General features: G+C 42.2%; 2 protein-coding genes across 4 annotated transcripts in view; one reads left to right on the forward strand and one right to left on the reverse strand.

Moving 5' to 3' along the window:
• Positions 1-11,524, forward strand: part of LOC123508458 (sarcosine dehydrogenase, mitochondrial-like) — a 19,144-nt gene extending 7,620 nt beyond the window's left edge. Inside the window, exons 3-13 of the mRNA XM_045262209.1 lie at positions 381-534; positions 1,150-1,313; positions 2,982-3,129; positions 5,273-5,461; positions 5,552-5,757; positions 6,156-6,318; positions 6,548-6,834; positions 7,922-8,119; positions 8,575-8,775; positions 9,160-9,487; positions 9,625-11,524. Of these exons, the coding sequence (XP_045118144.1) occupies positions 381-534; positions 1,150-1,313; positions 2,982-3,129; positions 5,273-5,461; positions 5,552-5,757; positions 6,156-6,318; positions 6,548-6,834; positions 7,922-8,119; positions 8,575-8,775; positions 9,160-9,487; positions 9,625-10,226 (2,640 nt within the window). The 3' untranslated portion in view covers positions 10,227-11,524. The remainder of the gene's footprint in view (positions 1-380; positions 535-1,149; positions 1,314-2,981; positions 3,130-5,272; positions 5,462-5,551; positions 5,758-6,155; positions 6,319-6,547; positions 6,835-7,921; positions 8,120-8,574; positions 8,776-9,159; positions 9,488-9,624) is intronic.
• A 733-nt stretch (positions 11,525-12,257) lies between these two features.
• The window catches only part of LOC123508457 (flocculation protein FLO11-like), a 54,567-nt gene continuing 39,324 nt past the window's right edge, over positions 12,258-27,500 (reverse strand). For 2 of the 3 annotated variants that reach the window (XM_045262206.1, XM_045262205.1), the window contains exons 2-8: positions 21,139-21,308; positions 18,783-20,889; positions 18,514-18,593; positions 18,225-18,335; positions 14,766-14,899; positions 12,964-13,127; positions 12,258-12,741 (exon numbers count right to left, since the gene is read on the reverse strand). In XM_045262206.1, the coding sequence (XP_045118141.1) occupies positions 12,629-12,741; positions 12,964-13,127; positions 14,766-14,899; positions 18,225-18,335; positions 18,514-18,593; positions 18,783-20,889; positions 21,139-21,300 (2,871 nt within the window). In that variant the 5' untranslated portion in view covers positions 21,301-21,308 and the 3' untranslated portion in view covers positions 12,258-12,628. The remainder of the gene's footprint in view (positions 12,742-12,963; positions 13,128-14,765; positions 14,900-18,224; positions 18,336-18,513; positions 18,594-18,782; positions 20,890-21,138; positions 21,309-27,500) is intronic. The other variant, XM_045262208.1, reaches the window with a different exon arrangement.

The raw sequence follows: 27,500 nt of genomic DNA on the forward strand, positions 1-27,500 counted from the left end.
GATAAATTGCCAGGTTTAACAAAGCTTTCTCTCATATTAGCATTGACACCTTAATATAACACTTTACATGTAAGATACAAGAACCCTTAACCCCTTCAGTACTGGGACGCATTTTTACCATGAGCTTCGGACATGATTTGACGATTTTATGTATATTAGGAATTGAGTCTATGGAGGTGGGAAGATAAATGGCCGGTGTTCTCACTATCTTAATCCCAACATAAGTATCTGGATCTGAATAAATTGCTAAATGATAAGTAGAATGAATATGAAAACGTGTCATGGTCCTGAAGGGGTTAAAAATTCGTGCAAGTCTAACTAGAACCTTTTGAATGTAGTGGAAGTACGGCGCAGTTTCTCACGTGTTTTCCCTTATTCAGGACCAGAAAGGGTCGTCATCGGGTGGCAGCGTGCCCGAGTATGCTGACGTGGTGGTGGTGGGCGGTGGATCTCTGGGTTGCAACACCTTATACCATCTGGCGAAGCTCGGGGCCACCAATACTGTGTTGCTGGAGGCTCACAAACTCACGGCAGGTGTGTGTGTGTGTGTTTAGGAATTAAAGCTTGTGTTATCCCATTTTTTTTCATATTTTCTGCTAATTCTCCCTTTTTTTTTCTCCCCCCCCCACCCCCAGCATTCCTTGTTTTAGTCTACAATGCACCAGGAAACTCATAACACCTTCTCTCTTCAACTCAACTCAAGCCTCTGAATTAGGGGGGGGGGGTTCATGGAAAGTGGTTTTGGTTAAATTTATTTTGTGTGTGTTTCACTGTTTGATCTGCTGCAGTCTCTGACGAGACAGCCAGACGTTACCCTACGGAACTAGCTCAGAGCTCATTATTTCCGATCTTCGGATAGGCCTGAGACCAGGTACACACCACACACCGGGACAACAAGGTCACAACTCCTCGATTTACATCCCGTACCTACTCATTGCTAGGTGAACAGGGGCTACACGTGAAAGGAGACACACCCAAATATCTCCACCCGGCCGGAGAATCGAACCCCGGTCATCTGGCTTGTGAATTGCATCGCGCGTCGTTACTTTAGCCAAATCATGCATTGAGAAGCAGCGCATTGTGCTTCATACACTTGCTTTGCGTTACGGACCGACACCACGAGAGAGGCATCATGGTATTCCCTCTTAGGCACCACATGGCATACTGCGGGGCTGCTGTGGCGTCTGCGGCCAAGTGACACGGAGATCGCCCTCATCAACACCACACGAGAGATGCTGGGTCGCCTGGAGGAGGAGACGGACATCAACCCAGGATGGATCAATAACGGAGGACTCTTCATAGCCTCCACCAAGGTAAAGAACACAACTTCTACTAGACATTTCCACTAGCCTCCTTATCAGTGCTTCCATGAGTTGATGAAATCTTACCCTAGATTTATTTTTCGATTTTAGCCTAGATTCGAGTGTTTTACCCAAGATTGTCGAAGTAAAAAGTGTCACTTTATTCGCAGGTAACATCGTTAAATGGGAGAGATTGTAGGTACCAATCGAGAAGTTAGCAACACCCTCCTTCTCCACCTCCTCTCAAATAACCACCAATACCACCACAGTGGAACAGTGTAACATCATCACCCTCATCACCAGCATTATCATCATCAACATCACTGGCATCATCATCAACGGCCTCATTATCATCCTCATCACTCAGCACAGTCACCAACCGACATGCCACACACATACGAAGCTCGCCTCATCACCACACCTATCCATAGGACGGCAGATTACCCTAAAATTACCCTAGTTTATGCATTACCCTAAACACTACCCTAAGAAGGGTCCAATTACCCTAGTTTAGGGTATTTTACCCTAAAATGGAAGCCCTGCTCCTTATCTTTAACGTTCCAGCCTCCTCTCTCTAGAGCAGGTTTCAGTGGAAGTTACTCCTATAGTTTCCTATTCTACTTTTCTAGTGTATGTAGTTTGACCAAGACCGGTATTTTGAGGCGCCCCGAGCTCTCGTACAATGCCCATTGGAACACTGTGAAAACTACGAATAAGACATTGGAACGTTTGAGAATGTGATAAAAAGATGTGATGTTGCGAGTTTCCTACAGTTTTTTCATGATTCTTGAGGCGTAACTTAGCCAAAACCGGTATTTTGAGGTGGGCTGTGGTCTAGAATGATTTCCACTATAGGCTAAAAGAATTATTGGACCAAAATGTTGAAAGGTTTGAGAATGTGGTAAGTCTTTTGTAATAGAAGGACGAGGACAGGATGGGATCACAAAGATAGTGAATCATGACGGAAATTACCGAACCAGTGTAGCTGAGTAGATGAATTAACAAACATTTAGTAACACATAGAAAGTACGTATACATGCAAGGAAATCGATCAATTAAGACTTATTCATACGGGAATGGGGTAAAAATAATAAAAAAACTAAGAGGATCTTAAATTTTAAGTCAAATACGTTTCAACTGTTTTTAAAAATAAGGTAGCAGAGAGGACAAAACGTATACGCATCCACAGGAAATCAGCTACTGAGAGATAGTTGTGTAAGCAGTGACGCAAGTAATCTCTATCAGGGTAATGAACAATCTGAACATGAGAGAGAGAGAGAGAGAGAGAGAGAGAGAGAGAGAGAGAGAGAGAGAGGAGGAGAGGGAACCATACTTTGAAATGTTTCGAATCCTGATCTCGATTACTTTTAAACGATTACAATGGGATTCGAGTTTTCCAAGGCGTTTTATTTGATAAGGATTTTGCTGAGAGAGAGAGAGAGAGAGAGAGAGAGAGAGAGAGAGAGAGAGAGAGAGAGAGAGAGAGAGAGAGAGAGACCTATCCGACCATCGAAAAATCCAATGAAGAATAGTCCTTATGATTGAACAGAACATAGTTCATTTACATACAAGCTTTTCGTTCCATCTCATACATTTTCGCGTTCCACAAAGGAGGGATACGATAATTCTTTGTGGGATTTTTTTTTCGAGTGTAATAGTTTTCTTTGGGGCCCATTGCAGGAGAGGCTGAAGGAGTACCAGCGACTGCAGACGGTGGGACGGGTGAACGGTGTGGAGAGCTACATTCTGGGTCCCGCAGAGACGAAAGAACTGTACCCACTCATGAACGTGGAGGATATAGCTGGCACCCTCTACTGCCCCGGCGACGGTGAGTATAGAGAGAAAGAGAGAGAGAGCTCGTCCTACATGATACATGTCAGAGATAGTTTTAATCAATGGCAGTTGCTATGAAAAGACGATTTGTCGCTTTGGATAGAAATATAGGTAGTATTGGTATTGGTATAGGTAGAAGGAGGCTGCTTCAGGGTCGGACTGGGAGACTTTTTCAGGCCAGGAATCCTTCATGTAACCAGGCCACCCTCCAGGCCTTGCCCCTTGCCCACACACGCTCGTTCACACCCACAACTACATGCATGGGAGCACGCACACACACGCACGCACGTAAGCATAAGCACATGTCATACACCCTTCCCTCCTCACGCTGTGTGTCAGTGTGTGGTTGATAGGGACTGTTGGGGCGTGTTAATAAAAACAAACCAATCATCTTGCCCTCACGTGCTGCTGGCCTCAGTGGCATCTGATTGGCCTGGCCTACCTCTCTAACTCAGAAAAAAAGTCAGAACGCACCGGTAGAGAGAGAGAGAGAGAGAGAGAGAGAGAGAGAGAGAGAGAGAGAGAGAGAGAGATACACAAGCCAGCCCAGCAGGCCATTCCTATAAACCGGCGCTTCGTGAATACTCTCGGTTCTCCCTATGAACGGTCCGGGCCCGAGTTGCTTCCACCGAAGTACTGCCAAAACAAGTAGTTTCCAGTTTTTCTCTCTCTTTTTCTTTATATCATAGTAAGAATCTTCCTAATGAAGCATGACAGTAACCTCCGCTATTTCCATTATCTATTCGCATGTTGGCTAGTTTTCCGCTGTTCACATGTTAATTTTTAGACAGGAAACTCACCAAATGGTAGTCCGTTTGTTCATTTATCGTTTATTCCGGTAGGATTTGTTTGCTTTATGAAATCTAGAAGTTGCTAAGCTTATCATGTGCTTATGTTATGAGTCATTTGTATTGAGTACTTGTGGGAGTGAATGAATGGTAAACACCGGAAACTGAGTGTGCTTGAAGAATGCATGCACTGTACACCCTGATTCATGCATTAAAATTATGAGTCATTCTTAAATGGAGACTGGCAGCTGAATGGGCCTTTTACTTGATATTTTGTTGCTCTTGGCCAGTCCTCCTCTCTTACATGAAAAAAAAAAAAAAAAAAAAAAAAAAGACGCAGGAACAGAGGGAGTAAATGAAGGGCAAAGTTGAGTGCGTTAGATGAACAAAGGTTACAGCGCCATGGGAAGCATACAATGGGGGAAATACAAAGAGAAAATGTTCACCAGAGAGAGATATGATGAGTGCTGGAAGGGGGTGAAGATGATGAGCTCTGTTGGTGCTATATTGGAGGGATGTCTGAAGTCCATATTTAGACTCTCACTGGGACTATTTTCAAGGTCAGTAGCAATGAATAAGTTAGAATCAGAATCACAATAGTCAGAGGTTTGCTACCGGCGTGGCAGAAATAACAGAATAGTACCTATTCGATTATTGCAAACAAGACACGCCAAAATCCAATTATTTCCACCAATACCTCTTAAGATTGTTAGAGATAGACGCCTGAACGTTTCAATTATGAACCCCATTCTGAAAGACTTCTGCGCTGTACGTGCCTTCACTACATTCAAAATGTTTTAGTTAGTTACAATAGTTAAAAAAAAAAAAAAAATCATGGTTTCAGCTCAAGAGTAACAAGATTTTAGAATCATTAGGAGAAACCGTCTTGAGAACTCGGCTAATCATCTCTGTGGTCCAGAGACTGTCCTGGCTACTTTTACGCCTAGGGCAAATCCTTCATCGGATACCGCCCCCTCAAACCAAAACCCAAACCTATCTCCCCTCTCCCTTAATTTTCCTCAGAGTAAGACTCACAGGCGCAAGTTGGTCCAACTCTCCCTTGTCCCTAGCCTTTTCTTTTGACAAACGACCTGTATACATGATTCAGCAGCAAGTTGACGTGATAGTAGAGGCACGCTAGCAACCACTCCTCTAACTTGACGTGGAAATTAGCGGTATTTAGTGTTAGAAACTGGCGTTTTTTCTTTTTTTTATTTATATATTTTTCAAGGGCGCTGGTGCGCCCACATACTATCCTTAGCAAAAACCGTCCCTGCTGTGGCCTTTGAAAACAATCGTGGTGAGAGAGCAACACATTTGAGAATACAGGCAAGGCTTATACTCCCACAGGTACGATGGATCCTGCGGGACTGTGTCAAGGCCTCACAAGATGGGCCACGCAGGCTGGGGCGCGGGTGTTTGAGGAATGCCCTGTTACGGAGATCAAGACCCAGGAGACACTGCTTGGAGGGCGGCGAGTGACAGAGGTGCACACTCCACGCGGCGTCATCAAGACCAATGCTGTCGTCAACGCAACAGGTAACACACATGATCTTCACTAGGATAACTGCTACCTAACTCACACTACGGCGCCATCGCTAACCTTCTGGTCCCTCTGACGTGTTACAGGCTGCTGGGCCAACGATATAGCAGGACTAGTGGGAGTGAAGGTACCCCTAGCACCCATGAAACATGCCTATGTAGTCACGGAAAAGATACCAGGCATTGAAAACATGCCAAATGTTCGCGACCATGATGCGTCGGTGTACCTTCGTCTGCAGGGTGATGCACTGTCCGTCGGCGGTTACGAGGTTAACCCGATCTTCCTGGACAGGGTAAGAGAGAGAGAGAGTGAGTACAATCATGACTAGTATATTTTCATTTTCAAAGGCCACAGTGATGATAGCTCGGATTCTCATGTTTATTTTTCTTTTATCCTGCTTGTTCCTTCTTCAGCAAGCTGTCTCAGTGAAATTTCATTTGGAATAATGGAAATAGCTTTAAATGAAAATCCCTGTTTATCTAACACTAAAATATCTCACACAAGCAATGGAGATAATTAAGACAACAAACCAGCCAGTACACAGGCCACTTGGATGCACAGTAGCCTATAACCACGCAATCATGCAGTCTTGAAGGAAATCCGTCACCCAGATACAACATACTGCTTCCTCTGTGGTTAACCTTTGTCATAATCTCATTTACTTCCTTCTATTTCCTTCACACGAAACAGCTCGATAAGGACTTCTCATTTGGTCTGTATGAGTTGGATTGGGATGTATTTGGAGCTCACATCGAGGGAGCCATCAACCGCGTCCCAGTGCTCGAGAGGACAGGAATCAAGTCGACAGTCTGTGGTCCCGAGTCCTTCACGCCTGACCACAAGCCTGTCATGGGTCAGTAAAGTTAGGGGTTGGCATTGTTTTATGAGAGAGAGAGAGAGAGAGAGAGAGAGAGAGAGAGAGAGAGAGAGTCCACCTTTCTTGAAAACGAACCAATTACATAAAGAAAAACAATTACTTAATAGACAAAAGTTCAAAACCCTGAGAGTGAGCAATAACCAAACACCAACCACCACAACCACCCCATGACACCACCGTAACGCATCTCTCCTTCCGCCTGCAGGAGAGGACCCGAATGTGGAGGGCTTCTTCCACTGCGTCGGGTTCAACAGTAGCGGAATGATGCTTGGGGGCGGCTGTGGAGACCAAATGGCACGCTGGGTGCTCCACGGTCGACCAGATCTTGATATGTTCGGTTATGACATCCGCCGCTACCACCCGCCACTCAACACTGATAAGGCGTGGGTAGCAGCAAGGTCCCATGAGTCCTATGCCAAGAATTACAGCATTGTCTTCCCCCATGATGAGCCTCTAGCAGGACGTGGCCAACGCAAGTCAGCTGTTCATCAGGTGTGCAGAGAAAGCATTGAATAGATTTACTATGAATAGAACATGGAGTATGGTGCCACGTTGTTGATAAATTTAAATGCATACAAAAAGGTGCGCTGAGTAGGCATGAAATATGTTGAAAGAACGTAATGCTGTTGATTATTTCAAATGAACTGGGCATTTAGGGAGGCGGTGGGTAGTGGATAAGGTGGTGAGCCTGAGATCGGGCAGATGTCCACGCGTAGGTTCAAATCCTACCATGTACCGCCTTCAAACTATGCCATTTGTTGAGTGGTTTAAAGTTGCCTACATGTCACTATGACACCCAGGTTATATATAGGTGGTTACACCAAAGATGTGCTTGGGTGGTGATATGGGCCCTAATATGGATACCACTATAAATAAAATTGCATGCGCCACTAATGGGTGGATGCTGAACAGCGCTTCCCATACATACTTTTCAAGTATACCTACAGGCGTTATAGGCCATAGCGTTAAAAAAAAATATATCAGGTGCACAAGAAATGTGTTTAGGTAGAACATGGTGTACAATGCCATGTTTTGAAGTTATTCAAATTTGTATGTAAAGAAATAACAGTACCGTACATGTATGCTGGTTTCACACGGTGCTGGTCTTTACCATTAGGTAACGTAACAATGTATACTGTCATAATTCACTGATTTTGGATAATTAATTTGCATCTCAGGCATTCATAGTTAAATTAAGGCCACTGGTTTAGAATCAAACCTTTATTTAATGAGCTAGTGAACTCAGTGTATATTTAGGGATTCATAAATTCCTCTCTATGTGGAGAGGAAGAGCACTTTTTCCTCAACCCATCACTGTCACCTTCACAAACACACATTATCTCCAGGATTTTGATTTTTTACATTTTCTTTATATAAGAAGGGGACTGGCATAAGGCTTAAAAACTCAATGAAGTGCCATTCCCTAAAGAAAGGTAAATTAGATATAATCATAGCACTAATGCATAGTTCACATATCTATATGAAGTAACGTGTCAGAAAATAACAGGCATTTTTAGAGCAAAAAGTTCTATTTTCCTGTGCTTTTAAGTTATTAACACATGTTCTCCTTCACCCTCAGGAGCTGGAGGACGCAGGCTGTGTTTTCCAGGAACGGCATGGCTGGGAGCGGCCTGGTTGGTTTGCCTCCTCCCCAATGCCTGTCCTTCCTTATGACTGGTATGGAGCTTATGAGACAACACCATCCCATGCAGAGGACCAATACAAAGCTCTCCTCTTCAATGACTACACCTTTGACTTCCCTTCTCACCATCATCAGGCAGGTCTTCTTTGGGTTCTGTTGGTTTCCCTTTCTCATGTGAAGCTTGTGGAATGCATGGAGAAAAGAGTGGTGTATATTTTACTCTTCAGTAATTGTAGAATATATGATGATGGCTGTCCTGGTGAGAGCAGAGATTAGTAAGAATGGTACCAACAATTTTCTTCTTTTCTCCTTTCTGTCTTTTGATCAAGTACTTGTCTCCTTTATACAATGAATAAATAGATGTCCATTCTGGTCCACTTTATACTTTTCCTCATTTCAAGACACCAACTGGAGTCTGTTATTAAATTTCTTTCACAATAGACTTGAAGGAAATGAAGACCACTCACTATTTGCCCACAGATTGAGCAGAAGTGTTTAGGAGTTTTGTTTTACTCTCCTTCCTGAAGTCTCCCAAAGTAAGTTGTTCATTGTAGACTTCAAGGATGTTAAGGTCACATTCTTGTCCACAGATTCAGCAGGAGTGTCTTGCATGTCGGAAGCGTGTGGCCATCTTCGACATGTCCTATTTTGGAAAGTACTTCTTGACGGGACCAGATGCTCAGAAGGCTGCTGACTGGATCTTCTCTGCCAACATGGCCCGACAACCCGGTGCCACTATATACACCTGTATGCTTAATGCCAAGGGTGGTGTGGAGGCTGATCTTACTGTGGTGAGTATTGCTTCTCTTTCTTTCCACATCACCCATTACTTCTAGTGCTCTTCTTTTCTCTTAATGTCCTCCCATTTCTTTTTGCTCACTTTTCATCTTCACTATTAATGGAAACTGAAGGGATACATCACTAGAACTTTTCAGAGTAGTACATCTATAAAAGACACTCTTATAGTTGAGGAGTGAAGTGATATTTTAGTACAGATGTGCTCCTCGTAACTTCGTCATTGCTATAATCATTGGTGGAAACTGAGGGGGATACTCTACAAGAATTTTACAGTACCTCTAGATAGAAAGGAGATTCTTATACAGATAAAGAATAAAAGGATATTATAGTATAGACCTGTTACTATTCCCTGTGTCACTATTGTCCTCCTTTGGCAGAGCGTGTGTGAAGGGGGCAGTGGGTCTGCATGTGATCCTGCCTTTGAAGGGCGTGGGTTCTACCTCGCAGCAGGCGGGGCGGCAGCACTGCAGAACCTCGCCCATGTCACAAAGGAGATCCGGAAGAATAAATGGAATGTCTCCCTACTGGATCACACGGATGACATGTCACTGCTGTCTGTGCAGGGCCGCCACAGCCGAACCCTCTTGCAGGAGCTGACATCAGAAGACCTTGGAAATGACTCCTTCCCCTTCTCCTCACACAAGGTCATCACTGTTGCTGGCCACACTGTCCGTGCCCTCAGAGTCTCCTTTGTTGGAGAACTTGGTGAGTGTGTGTGTGTGTGTGTGTGTGTGTGTGTGTGTGTGTGTGTGTGTGTGTGTGTGTGTGTGTGTGTGTGTGTGTAGAGATTAAGCAACATAAAATGCTATTGCAGCTGACATCACAAACTCCTACTTCTACAGGCTGGGAGTTGCATGTGCCAAATGAGTCAGCACCAGCTGTGTACCGTGCTGTGATGGAAGCAGGCAAGCCATGGGGCATCACTAACGCTGGCTACCGTGCCATTGACTCTCTGTCCTGTGAGAAAGGTTACCGGCACTGGCATGGTGACGTCCGTCCTGATGACACACCCCTAGAGGCCGGCCTTGCCTTCACCTGCAAGCTGAAGACAGACACTAACTTCCTGGGACGAGCAGCTGTGGAGCAACAGAAGGCCGAGGGTATTAAGAGGAAGCTAGTGACGCTTACGCTGCAGGACAGCACACAGCCTCTTTGGGGACTGGAGGCCATTGTACGTGACGACAAGATTGTGGGCTATGCGCGGCGAGCAGAGTATGCTTTTGCCCTGGGGCGTGCCATTGCATATGGATATGTGCATCGGCCTGAGGGAGGTGTTGTCAATAAGGAATTCCTGAGCACTGGTACGTGGCACCTTGAGTCCATGGGTGTGAGTCTCCCTGCCACAGTACACCTCCGCCCACCTTTTGATCCCAAGAATCTACGGGTGAAGGGTGACTATGAAGATGTAGTACAAACAGAAAGGAGCAGTGCTCTGGCAAATTAAAAATATGGCATCAGTGCAATGTCAGGTACATTTGATTTGACTGTTATAGATGCTGAGTGCCACAGTGACTGGATGGCCACAGTCTCTCAGAACACTATGGTCATTCATGGGCAGAATGAAATGGACATGTAAGCCAATTTTCATTGTGATATCAGACTGAATTTATAATAATGTTATGTAATATCTTTCAAACAACAAGTGCACGCCTATTTCAATATAACCATAAGCTATTATCAAATCTAAGTGTCAGTTGTTCAAAGGTTACTTTTAATACCACATTACAACATAACCATTGTTAAGCAAGGTTTTTGCTCACTTACTGGACATCAAGTTTTAGGTGGCAGCTTGTTTGATCAGTTATATGACCATAAGTGTCGTGAGCAGTTCCTTGTATGAGCAGGGAAAAGGTCCTCAAGTTTCCTTGTGACAAAGAGGAACAGCACTAGCTGGATGAAATGCTCCAGTCCATTATGTGATATTTAGTTTCTCTTGGCAGAATTAGCAAAGGTTGGAATTTCTGCCTCAGGAAGCTGCTGTAACCTGACAGTTAGCATGCCTAAACTGTGAGGTTATCCTCCAGCAACCAACTTGTTAACTAATTATAATATCTGTTATAGAAATTGTTATCTTAGAAACTATTCATCAATCATTGCAATAACTTCACCATAATGAGAGAGAGAGAGAGAGAGAGAGAGAGAGAGAGAGAGAGAGAGAGAGAGAGAGAGAGAGAGAGAGAGAGAGAGAGAGAGAGAGAGATGGGTTTTTGTGGCAAATGAGTACTGTAGCAAGGGGTAGGCTAGTAGGTGATGGATGAGTACAACAAGCTTGACACCAGCAAAAAGCTTTAAGGAAAGATTATACAAATTTATGGTTTTCAGTGAAAAATTATGTTTTGTAACCAGGAGCTTTTTAGTGTAGGCTTACAAGTTAGTTATGTATTGTTATCTTTTTATAATCTACATCAGCAATCCATCTTGAGATTATTCAGTGATTAATCAAAACAACTGTGAATCTGGAGACATAATAATGCAGCTGTTAGCCCAGAGGTCCATGTTAGGTATAACATAACATTTTTCATTCTGATGACTACCTACTCTATTCAGCTAGGTAGTGGTGATGTGATATTTTGTTTAAGAGCTCTCAAGAAGCAGGGCAAATATATTCCATACATTCCCCTCTAGAAAACTATGAAATCAGCAGCATGAAATGTGTCTTGTTCTTGTGTTGTCCTAGTCTTGCATTGTCCTGTCCCTGATGTATCCTACCTTGTTTTCCATAATAAAGTATTACTGAAAGCACTTCAGATATCAATATTATCCTAGTGTTGTGGGAATAAAAAAAAAAAAGATCTGGTTGGTTAAAGAAGTTATGTGGTAGGGTCATGTGAGGAATGCCACCAGGAGGCAACCATAGTGTAATGGTTAGGATATCCACCCAGCAAGTGGAAGGTCCCAGTTTGATCCCTGGGCAGTGCTTGCCTTTTCTGGTAAACCTCCAACTCTTCTGATGCACACATTGTACAATATGCAGAACAAAACCTTGCAAGCTAATATCCCAAACACATAAACACAGGCTGGGAAAATCCACACAATGACAGGGAAGAGTATGGATTGATGACCAGCTTGAATATCACAAGTCAACCATGGAATCATGAAAATCAACAAAAAAAAATTGCAAAGTAGCACACTATACAAACATTGTTATCATTCCAAACAAGTTAATCAATGCTGAAAAATTATAAAATCCCATGCAAGATTTTTTTTCAGTAGTTGAATGTAAAAACTGGAGGAGGAGATGGAGAAGGAAGAAATAAAAGAGGAATAAAAATAAAATCTGTCATGTGCTTACCTGCTTGACTAATGGTAGCATGGCAGACAATGATAGTCTCTCAGTGGCTCCTTCACTGATACAACAGCACACCTCAAGCTACTTTGTTGACTGTCAATGAGTGCTCTTCCTCCACTGCTGATTCATAATTTGTTCCCTCAAATTCATTCACTCACTCCTCCATGAGGAAAAGCAAAGATAATACTTATTGCAAAAACATTTTTTTTAGAAACTTATTTTGTTGAAACACAATCTTGTTACACAGTATAATGGTCTGAAGTATTGGTAATAAACTCATGTTACACTGTTTAGTCCTTGTGAACATCACTTAATCAACTAACACAAAGGCCACATTTACAAGGACTCTTGAAGAGAATGGACAAAATCAATACACCTTGGCAATGTTTTTTCCCCACAACAGTAGCTTTCACATCCAAAAATTATCCATATACACCACACATCATCTCATCTTCAACTCTACAAATTTAGTTCAGCCAATGAAAAATATACTTACCAATCATTACTAGTAATTGAAACTGATGCACATAAGGCAAAACCATCAACCCTGAGAAATGCTATGAAGGTTTGTCTTCAGAGTTATTAAAGAGACTCCCTGCCCGAGACACTCCTCTCTTGCCCTTGGCCACTTCCTGGGTCAGTGTTCGTCCAGGCACCTTAATGTTCCTCCCTGTGGAGAAGAATTAAAATAATCAATGATCAAAGAAAACTTTATCAACACTTGTAAAACAGCAGCCTATAACTACAACCCTGAGTTTGTTTACATAAACAATAACAAAAAGGAACTTTGTTTGGCAAATCAATACAGAATCTATCATATATCAAGCAGAAATTCCTCTCAAAATTCATTGTAGAATAGAAGAAAAGAACTGCAATGGCACTGAAACCATACTGTTAATCTGGCGGATGGCAACTGAAGAAGAGGAAGTCGAAAGGAAAAGAAAATCGTCCTCATCTCCCTCTTCTTCCGTTCTGTGGCACGACTGTATATGGAACTGGAGATCCTCAGGGCTGTTCAAAATCTCCTTACACAAGTTGCAACTTTGCCTCTTATTACTGTTGAGCAAAGTTTAGGTGATGTTACAAAGACAGGAATATTACATTAATAATGAAATCTGTCATCCTGGGTTTTACACATTTCCCTTAACTAGATGTTTACAGATTAGTTAAAAAATGTAATGTACAGTTTGCTCCTTACTTAATGAAGCAGTTTTGCTACATATATTATCTACGAAAAGTGACATGTCAATCTTTTTCCATAGCTGGTGTGTGTGTGTGTGTGTGTGTGTGTGTGTGTGTGTGTGTGTGTGTGTGTGTGTGTGTGTGTGTGTGTGTGTGTGTGTGTGTGTGTGTGTGTGTAATTCACCTCGGTCGTCTGCTGGTCACCCAGCCAGTCTTCCCCATTACGGAGTGAGCTCAGAGCTCATAGACCGATCTTCGGGTAGGACTGAGACCACAACACACTCCACACACCGGGAAAGCGAGGCCACAACCTCCGAGTTACATCCCGTACCTATTTACTGCTAGATGAACAGGGGCTACACATTAAGAGGCTTGCCCATTTGCCTCGCCAATTACCGGGACTCGAATCCGGCCCTCTCGATTGTGAGTCGAGCGTGCTAACCACTACACTACACGGTGTGTGTGTGTGTGTGTGTTTATTTACCTCGTTGTACATTACAAGGTTCAAGCAGGGCTCACAGTGACCTGTCTCCATATCTACATTTCCTTAAATTTGTGCACACTTTCTGCTGCTACAATCTCTTCACTCAATCCATTCCAGATGTTCACCATAATTTGTGGAAAACTGAAATTCTTAATGTTCCTCAGACATTGACTTTTCAAGGTCTTCTCAGAAGATCCTCTTGTTCGTCTACCTCCCCTTCGTCAGAGAGAGAGAGAGAGAGAGAGAGAGAGAGAGAGAGAGAGAGAGAGAGAGAGAGAGAGAGAGAGAGAGAGAGAGAGAGAGAGAGAGAGAGAGAGAGAGAGAGAGAGAGAGAGAGAGAGAGAGAGAGAGAGAGAGAGAGAGAGAGCCTGCCCGACAGGCCGAGATTGCCACCAGAACCGTCATCCGTGCCCCTGGGGAGCTGCTCCAGCCCAGGTGCAGAACGTGGCACCAACAAAGGCAGTTCCTCAACACGTATATCGGCTTGTGGAACGCTATTGTTGCTGTGCAAGCGAGTGTAGAGGGCTGCTGGTCCACGCAGCAGTTCAAGTGTACAGTGAATGAGTGGCTGCTACGGACAGACAGACAGAGGCAGGCTTTCGGATAGAAGGCATTAACTGTGACTTCTTTAGCCTAATATTGTACTAAGTATGTAATGTATAATGTACAAAACTCTGTATATCTATGTAAATTGGTAAAGATAAAAAAGAGAGAGAGAGAGAGAGAGAGAGAGAGAGAGAGAGAGAGAGAGAGAGAGAGAGAGAGAGAGAGAGAGAGAGAGAAGGGAGGTAGGAGGGTATGAATAATGAAAAATGCATAAACACGAAGCAAAGAGGCAGTGGGAAAGGGGAGGTGGACATAGAGTGGGGTAAGAAAAAGAGGTGTGGCTTAATTTATTTGTCACAACTGGCCAATGATGATCCATTAAAATCCCTTAAGTTGACATCTGGCCTTAGTTATCAATAAAGATGGGAAGGCTGTTTCACAAAGTATGGGGCCGATTATATAAACAGACAAAAGCAGCTTACAATACTTTGGATTTGTCACTGCTAGACACCTCTGCAGCAGCTGATTCCTCATTCATTCTCCTGAGTCTTCTGGAGTCTTGGTTTGATTCTTGCTGCCGAGTGTCCTCCAACTCTGCACAATCTGATGCATGCACCTGAAAAGCAAAGGAGAAATATATAAAATCGTGTATGTAATCACTCATTCCTAGGATCTGAACTAACCTGATGCTGGACTTTCTCAACATCTATTTCTACTTGATTTAGTGTTAAACTCACCAATGTCTTTTTAGGATGCCCCCTTTTTTTACATCTGGAATTAGCTATCCACTTCAGTAGTTTTCTGTTGTTGTTTAGGATGGTTGAAAGATCCAACAATGATTAATGAGGGAAAGAAGACCCTCATTACCACACACACACACACACACACACACACACACACACACACACACACACACACACACAAATTGATCAACGGAATGGACCAAGTGGATAATGAGAAACTGATCCTGAGAGAAGAATATGACATTCGAAGCACAAGATCGCATAATAAAAAGCTGAGAAAGGGAAGATGTCTGAGAGGTGTTAAAAAATATAGTTTCCCACAAAGATGTGTTGAGACGTGGAACAGTTTGAGTGAAGAAGTGGTGTCAGCAACGAGTGTGCATAATTTTAAAGAAAAATTGGATAAGTGTAGATATGGAGACGGGGCCACACGAGCGTAAAGCCCAGGCCCTGTAAAACTACAACTAGGTAAATACACACACACACACACACACATGCCATGTAGAGTAGTGGTTAGCACGCTCAGCTCACAACCGAGAGCGTCTGGGTTTGAGTCCCAGGAAGTGGCGAGGCAAATGGGCAAGCCTCTTAATGTGTAGCCCCTGTTTACCTAGCAGTAAATAGGTACGAGATATAACTCAAGGGGTTGTGGCCTTGCTTTCCTGGGGTGTGGGGTGTGTTGTGGTCTCAGTCATACCCGAAGATCGGTCTATGAACTCTGAGCTCACTCTGTAATGGGGAAGGCTGGCTGGGTGACCAGCAGATGACAGTGGTGAACACACACACACACACACACACACACACACACACACACACACACACACACACACACACACACACACACACACACACACACACACACACACACACACACACACACACACACACACACACACACACACACACACACACGGCCCGGGTGGAGATATTTGGGTGTGTCTCCTTTCACGTGTAGCCCCTGTTCACCTAGCAGTGAGTAGGTACAGGATGTAAATCGAGGAGTTGTGACCTTGTTGTCCCGGTGTGTGGTGTGTGCCTGGTCTCAGGCCTATCCGAAGATCGGAAACAATGAGCTCTGAGCTCGTTCCGTAGGGTAACGTCTGGCTGTCTCGTCAGAGACTGCAGCAGATCAAACAGTGAATTACACACACACACACACACACACACACACACACACACACACACACACACACACACAGAGAGAGGCATGGATTGACTGTATTTATTTAGATTTCAAAAAGGCATTTGATAAAGTGCCACATGAAAGATTACTATGGAAGTTAGAGGAGAAGGGTGGTTTAAAAGGAATCACATTGAGATGGATGGAAAATTACTTGAAGGGGAAAGAAATAAGGACAGTAGTTAAAGATATGAAGTCCAAGTGGAGAACAGTAGACAGTGGAGCGCCACAGGGGTCAGTATTGGCGCTTATACTTTTTCTCATATATATAAACAACATGCCAGAGGGAGTGAACAGCTACATAAATCTGTTTGTGGATGATGCGAAACTGTGCAGTGTCATAAAACAAAAAGAGGATATTGAAATACTACAGGAAGACTTAAACAAGATCTGGAAATGGAGTAAAAAATGGGATGGAATTCAATGTGGACAAAAGCCATGTCATGGAAATGGGAAAAAGTGAAAGACGACCAGTGGGAATCTAAGATGGGAGATGGAGTAGAAGTAGAAAAAGTAAAAAAGGAAAAGGACTTGGGAGTGATGATGGAAGAAAACAATCAACCATTAAACCATATTGATAGAATTTTCAGAGAGACATATAATTTCTAAAGAATATTGGATTAGCATTTCACTATATGGACAAAGAAATGATGAAGAAATTGATAAGTACTAAAATAAGACCTAGATTGGAATATGTAGGAGTTGTGTGGACCCCCCATAAAAAGAAACACATAAGGGAATTGGAGAGACTACAAAAAATGGCTGCATGAATGGTTCCAGAATTTAAAGGGATGACATATGAGGAGAGACTAAAAGCTATGGATCTACCAACCCTGGAACAGAGAAGAGAGAGAGGGGATCTGATACAAGTTTATAAATAAATAATGAGAAACTAATCCTGAGAGAAGAATATGACATTAGAAGCACAAGATTGCATAGTAAGAAACTGAGCAATGGAAGATGTCTGAGAGATGTTAAAAAATATAGTTTCCTGCAAAGATGTGTTGAGACTTGGAACAGTTTGAGTGAGGAAGTGGTGTCAACGTGTGCATAGTTTTAAAGAGAAATTGGATAAGTGTAGATATGGAGACGGGGCCATATGAGCATAAAGCCCAGGCCCTGTAAAACTACAACTAGGTAAATACAACTAGGTAAATACACACACACACAGGTCGAAAATGTGAATGGCTGTTTAGTGCTGCAAAGTGATTCAGATAAGATTAGTAATTGGAGTAGAACATGGTAAATGTACTTTAACTTGAATAAGTGTAAGGTAATGGAGTTTGGTAAGAGTGTAAAGAGAATACTATAGGACTATAATATGAATGGTGTCAAATTGGAGATATCGAAACAGGAAATGGATTTGGGAGTGACTGTTACAGATGACTTGACTCCAGACAAACATATAAATAATATTGTTAAAGGTATGATGAATTTATTAAAGAGGGTGAGAGTGGCCTTTTCATACCTTGATGAAAGGATATTGATTTCTGTGATACGACTGAAATTAGAATATGCGGCGGTCATGTGGTCTCCTCTTAAAAAGAAAAATATGATGAAGTTGGAAAGAATGCAGAGAGCAATTACAAAGATGGTTCCAAATTTAAGTACTGAAACCTATGGAAAAAGATTGAGGAAATTGGACATTATTACATTGGAAGAGAAGGAAAAGAGGAGATTTGATACATGTGTATAGAATGGTTAATGGTATGGAGGATGTGGATATTGTACACATGCAGTACAAGAGGACAAGGTTTCAAGTTGATAAAGGGTTTTTGTAGAAGAGATGTCAAGAAGTATAGTTTCCCTAATAGAGTTGTGAACAATTGGAATGAACTTGATGAAGAGGTTGTAATGGCTCGGACTGTGCATACTTTTAAGAAGAAATTTGATAAAAGATATAGAGACGGCACACCATGAGTTTACTTCTCTCCCATAAACCAAAACTAGGTAAAATACAACTAGGTAAATACATCTTATTTCTCATAGCGGGAGCTACACTACATAGAAACACTTACCTCAATCTCCTGCAGAGGGTAGAGTCTTTGGCATATGGGACAGGGGATTTTCTCTCCCTCTTGTTCATCCTCCTGGGTTTGTCTTTGCTCAGTATTCCATTCACTTGGGTCCTAAAAAGGCACATTTTGCTTATCTATTTATCAAGTAAATGAAAGCAGCACAAGAAACATAAAAGATATATTAGTCTAGTTCACACCTAGGTACATATTTTATCTTAGTCTTATACAATAATGCACAAAGACAACATCAGTATTATGTAATGCTTTGTTTACTAAACTAAACAATTACCTCAAAAGATGGAGTGAGGTCTGAAGAGTCTGGTGACAGTTGGTTGGTCTGTTCAAGAACTCTGTCTGTAGTAGGGTTTTCTGAGGGAGAGTGAAACATGATTAACACCACAAACACAAATCATTATAAATACTATTCTATATTCTGTCTAATTGCTCATTAGCAAGCAAACATTACAGTAACAAACATTGCTACTACTACTATTTCCGCATTCAAGTAGATTATTATTGTAGGGTTCTCTCCATTTCTCCTTGAAGACCAGAACTAACCTGTGCTCAGGGTGTGAGTCCTCCTTATTTTAGTCGGAACTGAGCCTGTGGATTCTGGCATGGGCCTCCGTGTGCCCCGACGAGCCACCCTTCTGATGGCAGGGCGTCCAAGCTTGGGGCGGACCTGCTCATCTTCAATGATGCATAGCTCAGAGGGAGGGTCGGAGGGGGAACCAGCTGCATCCCTCTGCATCTCAGGAGAGAGACACTGATTTGAATCTGACCTTATAGCACCAGGTTCCACATGGCACTCATTGTCACTGCCTTCAGAGCCCGAGTCCAGCAAGATGGCCTTTCTGGAGTGCTGAGGCTGGCTCTCTACCTTACTCTTGGATTCTGACACTATGCCTCCAGCTTTCAGAGGGCATGGCAGAGGGATGCTCTGAGAGGATGAGGGCAAGGGTGGGCTGGTGTGGCCAATCTCCAGATCAGAATCAGAGTCACTGGTCACCTTTGGAAGTGGGATGATGGCAGATTTCTTACCCCTCCGAAGGCCTAGTGTCCTACCATTGCCCAGCCTACGCCCTCTGGTTGTTCCTTCAGTCCTGCTGGGCCCTGGTATGGGATCCAATGCTTCCTGGGAAAACTTTGCTGTCTGACGGGTGCTTCGCTTAAATTCTTCCCTCTGCATCTCTTCATCCAGTTGCTTACGTTGTGCTATCCGCCGCGGTGCTGGCCTAGTGCGGTCCAAGGAAAAGTGCTTTAGGCGCCAGTCAACAGTCACTGGCAGTGGCATGGGAAGGAGTGGGAGAGTGTGCTGATGATGTTGCAAACAAATCCTCATATCATTCATTAAAGAAAGGATTCTGTTCCTGCACTGCTGTTGAGATTCATTAGGGCCTTGGTAATAACATTTTTCAGCTGCCTCTGAAGGGAAGGGTTGTTTCCGCTCAAGGATGACTTCACTCACTGATTTAGGGTTGAATACATTGATACTACGCAGCACAGCAGTCCGCAGGGTGATCTTATCATCTGTGTCAGACTCAGGTAAACCATCTGGAGAATTTTCTGGCTCCTCACCCTCCTTGTCTGATGTGGTAGTGGTGATGGTTGTTGAGGTTGCAGGAGCAGCATCACTTGTGGTGGTGGTGATGGTAGAAAGAGTGGACTTTATGATGGATACCCCCAAAGATGAACTAACAGGTGATGTACAATTCCTGGAAAGGTTGGAATCCTCTTTGAAGTATGAAGCTATGTTCCTCTTGGTGGAGAGTGTCATAGAGTTCAGTCGAGAATTGGGAGTCCCTGACTTCTTTACTGAGGTATGAATACTGGCACCTTTTGAAGGAGAAGGAGTCCCTGAAGGAGACAAATTACTGGAGGAGGAAGAGTTTGAATTGAAGATGACTGTTTCTTCAGATAAACTAGGTGAATTCATAGGAGAAGAAATGGAATTCTTTTGTAGGGAAGATTTTCCAGTTGGAGGGGAATTGTGAAGAGAAGTATTCTTTATATGAGAGACAGTAAGGTTGTTTGTAGTTGGAACGGTACTCCTAGGTGATGTTTGCTTTTCTTCAGAGGATGAGATAGCATTCTTACTTAGGGAAATGGTCTGACTGAGAGGAACTAGAACCACACGAGGTGTGGGATGTTTTTCCCGTTGTATCTTCTGGGATTTGTGCGGCGGTGGCATCGGGTGTGGGTCACAGTCATCATCTGACATCACTGTGGAGGTGATAGTGTTATTGGAGGTCGTTCTGCTCTTACCAATAACTGGGGAAACTATTACAGGGGAAGGGCATGGCTGGCTAGGAGTGGGACCAATTTCTTCAACATTTTCATGGCCCTTTCTCTTGCCTATCTTAAGGGCTTCCATTCCTCTGTTGGGAGATTCATTACTAGTCTTGATAACCTGACACTCAGGATCATCCACCTCCTCTTGTGGCAGAAGGATGAGGTCTTCATCTTCATCCTCAGCCTGTGTGTGCAGTCTGGCCAGGTGGTCACTTGTGGATTTGATGACTGATGCTACACTTGACCTAGGGGTTGTTGAGGGACCTGGCTCAGTTTCTTGTCGTTTGTGTCCAGCAGCTGATCTGCTCACTACAGCTTCCTCTCCTACATTTATCTCCACTCTCCTACACCTGCCGCTGCTACCATCACTTTCCTGTATACCAAGGAAGAACTGTTACCTATCTTTTCTGTTAATTTCTTAACATACATTTTCATGCAGCTTTATACATGTTGTCTTTAATTTTTCTTTACCATTTGCCAAAATTTGTATTCATTATCTAAACATATTGAATTTCCCTTTTACGCCTTTCCCTATCCCTAGTACACTACCAAAACTTTCATGCTCTGCTCCTTTCTTTTCATCCCACTTCATTTTTTTTCCATCCCCTTTTTCCCTAATCACCTTTTGCATGGACGATTGACTAAGAGTCTCCGCCATTATCCTCTGCTCTTGCCTTTGGAGGTTTTTCCGTTCTTCCTCTTCCATGCGTGCCGATTCCCGCGATTCTTCCAGGAACTGCAGGAGCTGAGTCTTTGTCTCTTGGCTGAGGCCATCCTCATACATGCCTGCCTCTGAAGACACACAACACACCTTTTACTGATACACTAATTAGTTAAGCCTTCATGCATCAGGCCTTGATAAATTTAGTCCTTTTAATTCATCAAGTGAAATAATGTGTATATATATATATATATATATATATATATATATATATATATATATATATATATATATATATATATATATATATATATATATATATATATATATATATATATATATATATATATATATATATATATATATATATATATATATATATATATATATATATATATAGGCAAACCCCGCTTAACGAAGGGGTTATGTTCCTAAAAAACATTCGTTAAGCGGAATTTCATTAAGCGAACTGATTATAACAAGTTTAACCCCTGACTTGAACTTCCATTGAGAGTAAACAAAGCGAGAGTGCATCATAGTATAGTGAAAGGTTTAATGAAAGTAAAAATTATGAAGTTAAACATTTAGGCAGTTTAATTTAAGTCATTATAATGTACACTAATGTATGTATGTACGTAACTTTATAATGTTGATGATCTTAAATTTATGAAGGAGGAGAGTGAACGGAAAGACACTAACCGGCAACCTGTGGAATGTAAACAAAGGGCACATCATTGTATCACATACAAAACTTATGTACCACATTTCCACAAGGCTTTCCATTTTATTCATTGTAGAGTCACGAGTTCAGGTGGTTCTTTTAGCTTGCAAGGAAGATATGGTCTCACCAGCCTTCTTATTAGAGTCTGCTGACTTGAAAATAGTAGAGACAGTAGATGGAGTCAAGATGGTGGCGAGCAATGCTATTAGTTTTCTCGCCTCTCGTGTCTGAATAATATCCAGCTTCACTTCGAGAGCAAGAGACTTCCTGGTGTTCTTAGCAACGCTAGGCGACATTGCCGTTTCAGAACAATATCCCCCCCAGACAAAAACCCTCCGGACAAAATCCCCCCAGACAATATCCCCCCTAGGACAATATCTCCCCTAGGACAAAATTCCCCTTAGGACAATATCCCCCCCTAGGACACTAGGGGGGGATATTGTCCTAAGGTTAGGTTAGGTTAGGTTAGGTTTGATTTTTCTATGGGTGGGGGGGGGATATTGTCCTAAGGGGGATTTTGTCCTAGGGGGGATATTGTCTGGGGGGATATTGTCCTAGAATCGACATTGCAGGGCATTTTGGTGGTAAGTTGAGCGAGGGAAGGCGAGCTGCTGCTGACGCTGTTACTGTTTTGAACAGGGAGAGTGAGTGGTATGCGTGTTGTCCACGAGAGGCGCTGGTGTATTCAAAAGTCTGTCGGCTTTCAAACTTGGAAAAAATTACCTGGATAAAACTTCGCTAAAGCGAGTTTGGTGTTCGTTAACCCTTGAAGTACGGGGAGTTGATTTACTTTCTGTCTGTTACAATGGGAAAAAATTATACCTGTCAAAAATGCTAAAAAAAAAATTTTCTTATAAAAACATATTTCTTTGTGTTATTTTGAGTAGTTTTTAACATGTTATTTTTGATGTAGTTTTTAACATGTTATGACCTCTGAGAACAAAGTTATAGCATATCAAAAAATTCATGGCAAAACCCGCCACTAAGAAATACCGTATTGTACAGCTTGGTAGACGCTGCATCTTGGAAGACGCACCCTAATATTTGAAAGAAATTTCTAAGAAAAAAAAAAAGTCATTCTCATACAAGAACACATTCACCATATACCCGACCACTTTATACAAAAAACATCAGAAGCAAGGAGTCTGCAAGACACTATTGTTTCACCACTCATTACAAATTTGCTGGAGCACTCACCACAAATTTAAAACTATGTAAATAAAAACACCATAGGTAAATACATATACACAGTGAAACAGTCCATCTCTTGTTTTAGTGGCGGGCGACGGCATGTTTTGGACCTGTTGTTTACATTACGGAATCACTTGTCCGATCGCCAAAACCGAACGCGTCGGTGCTGCAGTTTGTATTTATTTTATTTTGCAATCGTGCATCAAAGCTTTATCAATGTGAATACAATTCACAAGTGGAGTTTTGACTCTTGCTTGAATGAGTAAGCCACTTGGATGTTCTATCAATAAAGGTATAAAGGCACCTGGCATGATGTGTATGCGTTCGTGTGCATGTATGTGTGTGTTGCAACGAGACAAGGGAGCGGCCCGTTTTCTCCACACGCTGAGTAGGCTGCAGGAAGGACTATGGTATTGTAAATACTTGTAACACCTAAGTACTGAGTTTACATAATATAAAAGGCCAAATTAAATGGTACTTAAGCTAACATCATAATGTAATGACTCAACACACAAATCCAGGTCGCTATCTGTCAAGTGTCCAAGCTCACTTGAGGTTGGATGCTGCTTTACAATACAACATTCATCTTGGAAGATGCACTAGTATTTTTCAGGGTATTTTTTAGGAAAAAAAGTGCGTCTTGTAAGCCGTAAAATACAGTACCCCCCAAGCTCCGATAATACCGCGCTCTCTCTCTCTCTCTCTCTCTCCTTTTGGGCATTTCAATTTGATGTCAAAGTAGGAACTTTTGCACTTTCATGTCAAGAAAATGCGAACTTAGATATATGAAATGATGTGCAAAACAGAGAAAGAAAAAGAATACACATATTGCAAGTATTGTGGATTTCTATTATAATTGGAATCTGGCAACTCTTATTAGCAATGGGATTCACGTGACTTGGCCGACAAGCACAGTCTTGTAGAGGCAACCAGGGGTGACACACACTAGCACATTGCTCGAGGGGAATAAGCTACGTGAGGAGGTTTATGAACGTCGCTGTGAGGATTGGTCTCTATCTCCCAGATCACTATCAAAACCACTACTGGTCTTCACTTTCTTCTGTCTCAATATGAAAAATTGCTGTCTTCATTTTCATCACTCCTCAATGTCATTACCGAGTAACACTGACATAACATCACTCAGAGTACCGTTTTCTCCCTCCAGGTCAAGGGGTTGCCAGATGTCGCCTCAAAATGGGAAAAGATGACCTATTGTGAGGGAACATAAGTCTCAAGGCTCAAGGAGGTGAGTGAGAAAAGATGCCAGATATCTCCACTTGCTCCAGGAGATTCAAATGTTTAGCACGGAAAAATCATGATTACCGGTACGATCCGCGCCTCTCCGCACACGACGCAACAATTGTACCAATACGATCACCATACTTTAAGGGTTAAACGAGCAGATGGTAATAAAATTAAACCTTCGCTGTAGCGAAATTTCATTGTGTGAACCTTCGTTAAGCAGGGGTTGCCTGTATATATACATATATATATATATATATATATATATATATATATATATATATATATATATATATATATATATACAGTAAGGTCCTGAGTTACGTCAGAGTTACGTTCCTGAAACATGATGTAAGTCGATTTTGTACGTAACTCGAGTTTTTGTACTTTCAAAGCATATTATAATTTTTTATGGTTATTCAGGTAAGTAAAAGGTTATATTGTTATATTGGTATATTATTTACAACTATGTAGGAATATATTGATTAGGCCATGAACGCGAAGGACTGCAGGTTGCCGAGAGGGGCGGCCTGAGGCCGCCAGGAGGGTGGGCAGGTAATTTGTTGTTGTGACACCCAGGGCGGGACAGCTGGGAGCTTTGTGGAGTGCGGTAGGAGTAGAAGCGTTATATAAGTAAAAGGTTATATTGTTATATTATTTACAAGTATGTAGGAATATGAAACACAAGCTTGTTTTTGTTGTTGATTAGGGCCGCGAACGAAGGACTGCATGTTGCCAGAGGGTGGACGCCTGAGGCCGCCAGGAGGGTAGGCAGGTCGAATGTTGTGACGCCCAGGGTGGACACCTGGGAGCGTAGTGCGGTGGGAGTAGAAGCGTGGGCAGCGGGCAGGAAATGCAATAGGAAAGGGCAATAGGGATCAGCAGACAGGCGCAGACGGTGCAAGTGAGCTGCAAGTGTCGTGTGGCCCAGGCGAAGGCTCCGGAGTTGTTATTGTTGTGATAGGTGCGTGAGCCCTCAAGGTCGTCAACCTCCCGTTGTCATGGTAACGGGCTTCCCATTTTCTTCTTCACTCCTTACACACAGCTGCTGCCTCCTTCTCATGTCTTTTAATTATGTCCACTTTTTCTTGTAGCGTAATGGTTTTCCTTTTCTTAGCATCACTGCTATCACTCAGGAGTTTTCTTTTGGTGCCATTGAGCAAGATACTAAGATAGTCAGCAAACGCAGATGTAGGAACACTCTTGCCAGGGGCGACGGTGTGGTGGAACTGAGGCATGAGAGTGTTATTGTATTCAAGCATGAGGTGGGCGGTGTGGCGGATAACCACTAGTGACGCCTGGGCCAACAATAACAATAAACCCGCTTTACGATTTATAAATTTTCAATTTTTAAATCTTAAATTGCCTTATAGTGGACTGACGTAAGTGCGAGTTTGACGTAACTCGAGACCGACGTAACCGGGACCTTACTATATATATATATATATATATATATATATATATATATATATATATATATATATATATATATATATATATATATATACAGGCAACCCGCTTAACGAAGGGGTTACGTTCCTAAAAACCCTTCGTTAAGCGAAACTTCATTAAGCGAACTGATTATAACAAGTTTAACCCCTGACTTGAACTTCCATTGAGAGTAAACAAAGCGAGAGTGCATCATAGTACAGTGAAAGGTTTAATGAAAGTAAAAATTATGAAGTTAAACATTTAGGCAGTTTAATTTAAGACTAAGTCATTATAATGTATACTAAAATGAATGTATGTAAGTAACTTTATAATGTTGATGATCTTAAATTTATGAAGGGAGGGAGAGTGGAACGGGAAATATGCTAGCTGGCAAGCTGTGGAATGTAAACATAGGGCACATCATTGTACCGCATACAAAACTTATGTACCACATTTCCACAAGGGTTTCCATTTTATCCATTACAGAGTCACGAGTTCAGGTGGTTCTCTTAGCTTACACCAGCCTTCTTAATAGAGTCTGCTAACTTGAAAATAGTAGAGACAGTAGATGGAGTCAAGATGGTGGGAAGCGATGCTATTAGTTTTTTCGCCTCTCTCGTGTCTATGAATAATATCCAGCTTCACTTCCAGAGTAAGAGACTTCCTGGTCTTCTTAGCAATGCTAGACGACATTGCACAGCGTTTTGGTGGTAAGTTGAGCGAGGGAAGGTGAGCTGCTGGTGACGCTGCTATTGTTTTGAACAGGGGGAGTGAGTGGTGCACGTTTTGTCCACCAGAGGCGCTGATGTATTCAAAAGCCTGTCGGCTTGCGTGATACGGCGGGGCTTTCAAACTTGGAAAAAATTACCTGGATAAAACTTCACTAAAGCGAGTTTCGTGTTCGTTAAATGAGCAGATGGTAGTAAAATGAAACCTTCGTTGTAGCGAAATTTCGTTGTGTGAACCTTCGTTAAGCAGGGGTTGCCTGTAGATATATTATGGAGAATTAAATGTTTTCATTGTAAATAAAAGAAAAGAACAATTATATCTAGTAATTATCAGCCAGAATGATAATCACTGTCAACATTAGAAAAAAGCAAGAGTCAGGGATAACTTTAACGCCATAAAAAAAAGTCGCCCACAACTTTGGTATTCTTTTACTCTTACACCAGTCACAATATGGCTTTTCTTACCCTTTTCATCATATACAGCTTCTCATTTTGAGTAATTTCAACCCCATATATACCATTACAAATTGCCTATAATACTGACAGCATTTTTCAAGATTTATTAGTTTTTAGAGGAAGTGAGCTCACTCACTGTCACGCCAATGCTGAGAAGCGACACACCTGCAAGGCATACTGGCAAAGATGTGTTTCTCCATGCATGTGTGTCACATCTGTTATGATCAATCAGAACATTTTATTTCCTTCTGTGGAGTGAGGAGGACAATTTCAAATATCAAAATTAATTTGAGGAAGATGACTGTCAATGGTGGGTGTTGTCTTCATTATTTCCTAGGCACTGCCAAATTTTACACAGAGATATAAAGTAACACCATATCAATTTCTCAGCTTTACCAGTCTGGTTATATATGGTCAGGATAATTTGGTTAGACTAGATTAGTTTAATTAGATTAGGTTGTCAAGAAGGAATTATGTGTCCCCAAAAATCAACATGCAGACTAATTCATAACAAACTTGGAATAAAAAAAAAAAAAATTCTTTGAAATTGAGAA

Source organism: Portunus trituberculatus, chromosome 24 (assembly GCF_017591435.1).
Source record: "Portunus trituberculatus isolate SZX2019 chromosome 24, ASM1759143v1, whole genome shotgun sequence".
In the NCBI taxonomy this organism is placed as follows: domain Eukaryota; kingdom Metazoa; phylum Arthropoda; class Malacostraca; order Decapoda; family Portunidae; genus Portunus; species Portunus trituberculatus.